General features: G+C 41.2%; 1 gene segment (V, D, J or C); it reads right to left on the bottom strand.

Moving 5' to 3' along the window:
- Window positions 1-8,365: 8,365 nt before the first annotated feature.
- On the bottom strand, window positions 8,366-8,774 carry LOC112671002 (immunoglobulin heavy variable 3-23-like). The segment is given in 2 exon segments: window positions 8,366-8,637; window positions 8,729-8,774. Coding segments are annotated over 2 exon segments (318 nt in total).
- Window positions 8,775-9,742: the final 968 nt, after the last annotated feature.

The raw sequence follows: 9,742 nt of genomic DNA on the forward strand, positions 1-9,742 counted from the left end.
GATTTTCTTCTATATTTCTTCAAATATACTTTCTGTCCCCTCTCATCATTCTCCCTCTGGAACCCCAATAATGCTAATTTTGTTTCATTTTATGGCCCCACTGATCCACTACACACACCCTGAACCAGTGTCCTTCCTGGACTCCATCCAAGCATTTATGACTTGCTGAGAGGCTGCTCTGCTCTAAACTGACATGATGGTGAAGGTGATGAAGGTTTATACTCTCTTGTGTGTATGCTCTTCCGACTACATTCTCACCATGTACTTGTTGGGGTCCTTGCTACTCCAGGATGTCGCTATTATTGTTCTATGACTGTGGTTCAAGACTGTGGTCCTTCCTGTGGTCTTTCTCTGCATTTGATTCTTGAGCCCTTTGCATCGTCATGTACAGCATGTACTTTATACTGTTTCTAAGATCCTTAACCAGTGAGCAGCATGGTTCTGTCATGCATCATGAATACACGTGGAGGTCTTATAAGGGAGAAGTTGAGGTACATGTAGATATGTGTAATAAATGAGTATTTAGGGACATTGGTAAGTAAGTCTAAGCAAATTAGACTTTGGGCATATAAGAATAGTGGCTTACCAAGATGCCTGTTTGGTTCAACGAATGAGAGTCTGCTTTTGATTCAGGTCATGATCGCAGGGTCCTGGGATCGAGTATCACTTCAGGCTTGTCACGGGAAGCCTGCTTCTCCTTCTGCCTATGTCTCTTTCTCTCCGTTTCAAAGAAGCAAGCAAACAAACAAATAAATAAATAATCTTTCAAAAAAGGAATAGTTGTTTGCAAATTGCCTAATTCAGAGACTGAGTAAGGAATATGTAATGAAAGAGACATTGTAGTTTGTGTAATTTGATATATTTCTCTTTTTATGACAACAAAATTGTCAGTTGGAGACTAGATAGGTCACCACAGAATCCTATGTCCAAAGAGGCTCCTGAGGGAAACTGCTTTGTGTAGAGGAGCCCCAGACCCTGACAGGAAACCCTCCCAGAACCTCCATCTGCACCTGCTCCTGGGTCTTCAAGACAGAAGTGGTGAGTAGTGTGCACTCCCTGGTGATCCTGATCCCCTTCCACAAGGGAGATTTTGTGCTCACACTGTGGTCCCCTCAGTGTGCCCTTCCCACAGTAATACACTGTGGAGTCCTTGGCTTTCAGGCTGTTCATCTGCAAATACAGTGTGATCCTGGTGGACCCAGCTCATAAAGTAGCTACTGAAGGTGAATACAGAGGACACACAGGGGAGTCTTGCAGTTGATATAAGGCAGACCTACAGGAGACAATGTATTTTATTTTGCATGTGGATGAGTTACTTAATATATGGTGTGAGGTGGGATTTCATATGAGGACAAGGTGTCTATTCATGGCTTCTGTGCATTTCTGATTGTGTTTTTCATTAGTTTTGTTGTTTAGTTCAATAGTTTTGCTACAGATTTTGAATGCCATCCTTAGTCTGATGATATATTTGCAAATATCTTCTCCCATCCTCTAGGTTGCCTCTTAACTATGTTGAGTGTTTCCAAAGCTGTACAACAGCTCCTTCCTTGATGGAATCCATATAGCTTATTTTTGGTTTTGTTTTCCTTTCTTCTGGAGATTCAGGTAGCAAGAAGCTTTTCTGGCTGAAGTCACAGAATCTCTAGGATTTTGATGTTTTCCTGCTTCACAAATAGGTCTTTCATCTACTCTGAGTTAATCTTTGTGTCACGTGTAAGAATGTGTCCCAGGTTCATTCTTCTACTGTGACTGTCCAATATTCTCAACCTCACCTGTTGAAGAGATTGTTCTTTTTCCAGTCAATAGTCTTTTGTGCTTTGTCAAAGATAATTTGACCATAGAGTTGTGTGTCCATTTCTGGGTTTTCTATTTTGTGTCATTCGCCTATGTGCCTTCTTTTCTGGCACTATTATACCGTCTGGATGATCACAACTTCGAGGCTGCAATTGTGATGCCTTCGCTTTGAGTTTTTCAACATTCTTTTGCCTAGTCAGGATCTATTTTCATTCCTTTCAAGTTTTAGGATTGTTTATTCCATTTCCTTGAAAAATGTTTTCGGTGTTTTGATAAGGTTTGCATTGAATGTGTATATTGCTCCTGGTAGCATAGACATTTTATCAATATTTATTCTTCCAATCTATTAGAATAGAATGTGTTCCATCTATTTGTGTCTTCCTCAATTTCTTTCATAAGTGAGCTAGGAGGTTTAGACTATAGATCCTTTCCCTCTTTGGTTAGGATTATTCCTCATTATCTGATGTTTCTCATGCAATTATAAATGGGATCCACACCTTAATTTCTCTTTCTTTGGTTTCATTTCTAGTTTATAGAAATGCCACTGACCTCTTTGTATCTATTTTATATGGTTAGATTTTGCTGAATTTTTTGAAGGAGTCTTTGGGTTTTGTACCAAAATTATGAAAGACAGAAGCCCAGGTGGCTCAGCGGTTTAGCGCCGCCATCAGCTCAGGGCGTGATCCTGGAGACCCGGGATCGAGTCCCACATCAGACTCCCTGCATGGAGCCTGCTTCTGCCTCTGCCTTTCTCTCTGCCTCTCTTTCTCTCTGTGTCTTTCATGAATAAATAAATATAATATTTTTTAAAATTCCAAAGATTTTGCATGTGCTGAGTGAAATTTGACTTTTTATTTGCTGATTTTGATGCATTTTCCTCCGTTTTTTTTTATTGCTGAGGCTAAGTTTTCTAGTACTATGCTGAAGAACAGTTGTGACAGTGGACATCCTTGTCATTTTCCTGAGCTTAAGGGAAAATATCTCAATTTTCCCTCTTGTATCAATTTTTAGATGGATTTTATGATATAGAATATGCTCCCCTATCCCAACACAGCATTTTTTTTTATCAAGACAGAATAATATCTTTTGTCAAATGCTTTTTGGGCATCAGTTGAGTGGAATAAATGGTTCTTGTCCTTTTTTTTATTAACGTGGTTCTTACATGGATTGTTTTGCTGACAGTGAACCATCCTTGCAGCCCAGGAATTGATCCCATTTGGTCGTGGTAAATAGCAGTAATAATATACTGTTGGTCCTATTCATTAGAAACTTGTTGAGAATTTTGCATTAATTTTCATCAAGAATAGTAGCCTCTAATTCTCCTTCATTACACGGTCTTCATTTTGGAGGTCAATGTAATGCTGACATCAGAGAATGAGTCTGGAAGTTTTTGTTCAATTTCTATTATTTGATATAGTTTCAGAAGAATCAGAATAGATTCTTATTGCTGAGTTTCACTTGGCAACCATCCGAACCTGGACTCTTGTTTGTCAGAAAACTTTTAATTATGATTGATTTTCATATCCAGATAATGGTTCTGTACAGCTTTTACTTTCGTTCCTGTTTTTGTTTTGGTTGATTTTTATGTTCCTAGGAATGCATCCGTTTCTTCCAGATTGCCCAATTATTTGGCTTATAACTGCTTATAATTAATTTATATTATTATTTTTTTTTTTTAAATTTATTTATTTATGATAGTCACAGAGAGAGAGAGAGAGAGAGGCAGAGACACAGGCAGAGGGAGAAGCAGGCTCCATGCACCGGGAGCCCGATGTGGGATTCGATCCCGGGTCTCCAAGATCGCGCCCTGGGCCAAAGGCAGGCGCCAAACCCCTGCGCCACCCAGGGATCCCCTAATTAATTTATATTATTGTTTGTATTTCTTGCTGTTGGTTGTGATCTCTCCTCATTCATCCATGATTTTAACAATTTGAGTGCTTTCAGTTTTATATTGACAAGTCTATCTAGTGGTTTCTCACTCTTACTGCTATTTTCATAATATCAGCTCCTAGGTTTGTTTACATTCTGTTATTTTTTATTTCTTTATCCTTGATTTCTATCCTAAAATTTATTATTTACCTTGTCTTATTAACTTACTTGACGCAGCATAATACCCTCCAGTTCCATCCACGTTGAAGCAAATGGTGGGTATGCATCTCTTCTGATGGCTGAGTAGTATTCCATTGTATATATGGATCACATCTTCTTTATCCATTTATGTGTCATTGGACACCGAGTCTCCTTGCACAGTTTGGCTATTGTGGACATGGTGTGAAAAACCCTTGATTCCTTGTTGAGCTTCTGTGTATATAAACATTCCTGCTGTCAGAGGGATATTACATTCCCTGCTGTTAGGTTATTAGTAGACATTCGTTACATTATTGTTTTGGTTAATTGGTTTATGTATTGGCTGCTCCTAAGTAAATGGTGTGGATATTTAGTAAAGAGAGATATCTTTTTAGCTAGAGTAATGGTATAGTATCCTTTAATGTTATAGTATCCTTCTTCATCTCTTATTATAGTCTTTGTTTTCAGTTCTAGTTCATCTGATTTAAGTCTTGCTCCTCTTGATGTCCATTGACATGATAAATGGCTCTTTACTACCTCACGTTCAATTTGGATGTGACTTTGTATTGAAAATGAGTGTCTTCTATGATTTGATCAAATATACGTTCTTTCCTCTCTTTTCTCTCATGCACACCAATTATTCTAATTTTGTTTTTTTTTTCTTTTTCTTTTTGTATGGCATTGCTGATTCTTGAGTTTCTCCTTATGGTCCATTATTTGTGTTTCTCTCTTTCCCTCAGCTTCCTTCCTTTCTATCAACTTGTCTTCAATGTCACTTAATCTCCCTTCTGACTCATTTACCCTAGCTGTTAGAGGATGCAGTTTAGACTGCATGTCAGAGCACTTTTCATTTTCACCTGAACTTGCTTAATTTCTACACTAAGTGATAACCTAGTGTGTTTTAGCTTTCTTGAATACCAGCTAGAACCTAACTGCGGTCTCCCAGTCCACACTGGTCTAGATGCTTCTGGGGGCAGACACAGGTGCACTGATCTGCAGGGTGCCCAATGGCAGGAGAGTATTATGCTGAGTGAAGTAAGTACATCAGAGAAGGACGAACAATATATGGTCTCACTCATACGGGGAATACGAAAAATAGGGAAAGGAATTGTAGGGGAAATGAGAGAAAATGAGTGGTAAATATCAGAGAGGGTGATAGAACCTGAGAGACTCCTAAATCTGGGAAATGAACGAGGAGGAGTGGAAGGGGAGTTGGGCAGGGAGTGGGCTGACTAGGTGATGGGCACTGAGGGGGGGCACTTGACGGGATGAACACTGGATGTTATACTGTGGGTCGGCAAAACAAATTCCAATAATAATATACCAAAAAATCCCTCTCTATTGTTGCCTCTCTAATGTGTGTTGCTGATGGAATTATTTTACCTTTTTTTCTCTATCTAATTCATTTTGCCAACATATACCTGTGGTTTTTGAATCACATGCAGTAACTGGACTATTGTCTTTGAGGAGGACACGTAAAATGATGAAACCTGAGAATTATACTATATATCTCAAATTGGACTTAAACTCGCACATCCTTTGAAGCAATAAGATGTGGAGGATGTTGCAGAACAAAGACTACTTTCTGGGGCCTCTCAGAGAGCTGCTTAACTAAGGACATCATCCACCCAAACCACAGAGAGGATCGTGCCCCCACAGACACTGCTGGAGCCTACATGATTTCACAGAAGCCTTGGAATTCCTTAGAAATGAGTGTGTTTCCATGGGTGATTACCTTTGGATACGTGTACTTTTGATGTAGATTTCTCTCCCCACACGTGAGGAGTACCCTCCAACTCATTGAGAGCCTGAGTAGAATCAAGGCAAAGGAAGGCCGAAGTCTTCATTTTTATTACTGTCTCAATGCCTAACCAGAATATAGGAAAATCTAAAAAAATTGAAATCTACTAACTTGGGGATATATCTGGTCAAAGGTCATCAAGTTGAATTTAGAAGACTGGAATTTAGGGATCCCTGGGTGGCGAAGCGGTTTAGTGCCTGCCTTTGGCCCGGGGCCTGATCCTGGAGACCCGGGATCGAATCCCACATCGGGCTCCCAGTGCATGGAGCCTGCTTCTCCCTCTGCCTGTGCCTCTGCCTCTCTCTCTCTCTCTCTCTCTCTCTGTGTGTGTGTGTGACTATATAAATAAATAAAAATTAAAAAAAAGAAGACTGGAATTTAGAACAATGTTTATAAAGATACAATTGGGATTGAACAGACATGGAAGACACTGAAGAATCACTTACTGTAGTGATAAAAGGAAAAACAAAAACAAACAAAAAATCCCTTTTCTGCCCCAAAGTAAAAATGCTATTACCAACATGCTGTCCCATATGCAGGATTAAAAGGACACATGAAAGAAAATACTGGGGATATAGAAGATAACATGGTGGATAACAATGACTGACAAGAAGAGGGGATAAAAGCTCATGGACCTAAAGGTAGACTTAGGGAATTCAGTGGCTTATGAAAACAGTAATATTTTTATCATTGGAGTCCCACAAAATGAAGAGAGAGAAAATGTTCCAGGTTATTCGATCAAAATATAGCCAGAAAACTCCCTAATCAGGAAGGACACAGACCTTAAAACCCAGGAAACACACATACTCCCATGAAATTCAACAAGTTTTATCATCTCCAAGGCATTTCAATATCAAACTCACAGAATACGCAGACAAGGAAGGAATCCTGAAAGCAGCAAGGGAACTGCTGTCCTGAACCTCACAGCCACCAGAATAGCAGCATCTGGATGGTGATGCTCAGACTCAGGTCCCACAGGGTCGGCACATCCCCCTCCTCTGGAAATGTTGATAAATCATCCTCCTCACAGTAGAGTTCCACAATCTCCCAGTCCCCTGCTCCATATGTGAAGGTTCTCCCTCCGTGTGTCCGCTAGGTCTTGCTCACAGAGTCCTAGGATTGTCCGCAGGTTCATCCTCTCTGCAGGAGGGGACAATTGCGAAATCCACCCATCACCTTATGGACAGAAGTTATCAGGGACTTATCACACCTCATGGACGGAAGTTATCACCTCATGGACAGAAGTTATCAGGGACTTATCACAACAAATGCAAGAATTTCAGAGCATCATTGTTTGGGTTCATGTGTCACTAAAATCTTAGCCTGTGCCCCCTCTGGAACATCATAGGAACAGGGGGAATAAACAACAGATACCCATTCCCACAGTTCTAGAATCTGGGACGTCTGAGGTCCAGATGCCAACAGATCTGGTGTCTGGAGAGCGCGCACATCCTAAGGCGCCCTTTCCCAGTCACCTTGCATGGTGTCAGGACTGAGTGTATAAGGACCCTGATACCATCATGGGGCTGAAACTCCTGAAATAAGTTCTCCCCTAAGTCCCTACCTCCAACCCCATCACATGGGTGTTAGTTAGTTCTAGATGGGGAAGGTCAGTCACTCACTGTGAGCTGATATCAGCACCTAAGGTATCACTGAGATATTTCCTGCAGATAAAAGGCTCTCCCAATCCAGTTCCTCATCCTGAGGTTCTTCCTGGATCCAGTAGAATCTTCTGGTCCCTGATTGGACACAGTATACAGATGTCTTTAAGAATCAGCTGATGAGGGCTGCCCCGGTGGCGCAGCGGTTTGGCACCGCCTGCAGCCTGGGGTGTGATCCTGGGGACCCAGGATCGAGTCCCACGTCGGGCTCCCTGCATGGAGCCTGCTTCTCCCTCTCCCTGTGTGTGTGTGTCTCTCTCTCTGTGTGTGTCTATGAATAAATAAATAAAATCTTAAAAAAAAAAGAATCAGCTGATGAGGGATCCCTGGGTGGCGCAGCATTTTGGCGCCTGCCTTTGGCCCAGGGCGCGATCCTGGAGACCCAGGATCGAATCCCACATCGGGCTCCCGGTGCATGGAGCCTGCTTCTTCCTCTGCCTGTGTCTCTGCCTTTCTCTCTCTCTCTGTGACTATCATAAATAAATAAAAATTAAAAAAAAAAGAATCAGCTGATGACCATAGGGAGAGGACTAATTCAACTTGAAATTCTGAGTGATTTCCTAGTCTACCTCTATTACCATATCATAAGTTTGCTGCTTCTCTGTGATTCTTCCTAATTTTCAGGACGTCACATATTTTTCGTGTTTGATTGTTGATTCCTCTAGAAGTTGGGGAACATGGAGATATTTGTGTATTATTCATTTTTAGGGAGAATCATAAATAAGTGTAAGCAGCTCTTTGCGCATGTAAACTAGCTGTTTTCCTACATAAACTAAATTTCTGAATCAGACACTGTATAGTTAAACAGATATCCCTGGTCCAGAGATGCTCCCTGCAGGAAAATACTCTATGGAGAGGAATTCCAGACCCTGACAAGAAACCTGCCCAGAACGTCCACTTGCATCTGCTCCTTCAAGACAGAAGTAGTGAGGAGTGTGCACACCCTGGTGTTCCTGATCCCCTTCTACAGGGAGGTTTGTGTCTGGGCTCACACTGAGGTCCCCTCACTGTGTCCCCTGCACAGTAATACATGGCCGTGTCCTCAGCTCTCAGGCATCTGCAGAAACAGTGTGTTCTTGGCGTTGTCTCTGGAGATGGTGAATCGGCCCTTCACAGCGTCTGCGTCGCTTGTGCTACTTCCGCTAGCATATATCCATGCGACCCACTGCATCCCCTTCCCGGGAGCCTGGCGGACCCAGCTCATGCTGTAGCTACTGAAGGTGAATCCAGCGGCCACACAGGAGAGTCTCAGGGACCCCCCAGGCTTCACGGGGTCTCCCCCAGACTCCACCAGCTGCACCTCACCATGGACACCTGCAGACACAACACATCTTGGTCAGGAAACTGTCCCACATCCCCTGTTTCTCACTCACAAACTCAAGGTCTCTTGTCTTCCATGAATTACCTTTTAAAATAGCGACAATTAAAACCCAGCTGAGCACAGACTCCATGGTGAGTTGTCTGTATTCTGTCCTGATCCCTGTATGGGGTCACCTGAGCATCCTGGAACTGGTTTAATCTGTGGAGGGAGGGCCTTATTTGCATGTCCTATGACTAAATAGTCATCTCCAGACTTAGATTTGATTCTTTACAAGTTATAAACAGGGATTGCATTATATCTGCATTCAACCCTGTTTCATGTCTTGTGAGAATATGAAATGTTCTACCTGTGAACGGAATTTTCTTTGCATCTATTTAAAAATCTCTCATTATTGTTGAGAAATTTTAGTATGTATTATTTTAACTACATCCCAATATTTGATCCCATTATATTTAATGGCAATGTCAATGCAATTATTTTGTTAATTTCCTTTTTAGTGATTTGTGTTATTGTGTTAAAATATAGCTTTATTTGCTATTTTTATTTTTTCCCCTGAACATTCTTGAAATAGTTAATTAATTCTAAACATTTGTTTGTGGAGGTTCAAACATTTGCTCTGGTAGCAGATCATGTCATATGGATAATATTTTTTTTCTTTACCTACTAATTTATAAATCTTTTAATTTTTCATTACCTTTATTTCCAGGGTAGGTCTTCCTATTTTTGTGGTGAAAATATCTTTCTTCTATTTTCCTGAGTTCTTTGGACATACAACTCTGTAGACATTAGACAGATCTTGGGAGTAAAGTATTTCATTTTGCCTGTGCATGAGCTACCTAGAATATGACACCAAGACAAAGACCCAAGTAGATGGCCCATGTACCTCTAAGACAACAAGACCTTATATTTGTGGAAAGTTAAAGCCACGAAGTTTTTTGAGTCAGTGAATTATTGAGAAACGGACAAGACTTGTTTGTACAGCATTCTGAGCCCTGTGTTCCCTGTTCTGGTGCTGAGGCTGGTTGTTCCCTCCTGGTACAGAGAAGGAAACATTCGGAAGAAGATTTATATCCTGCCAACAAGGGGATATATGTGGGA

Source organism: Canis lupus, chromosome 8 (assembly GCF_003254725.2).
Source record: "Canis lupus dingo isolate Sandy chromosome 8, ASM325472v2, whole genome shotgun sequence".
In the NCBI taxonomy this organism is placed as follows: Eukaryota; Metazoa; Chordata; class Mammalia; order Carnivora; family Canidae; genus Canis; species Canis lupus.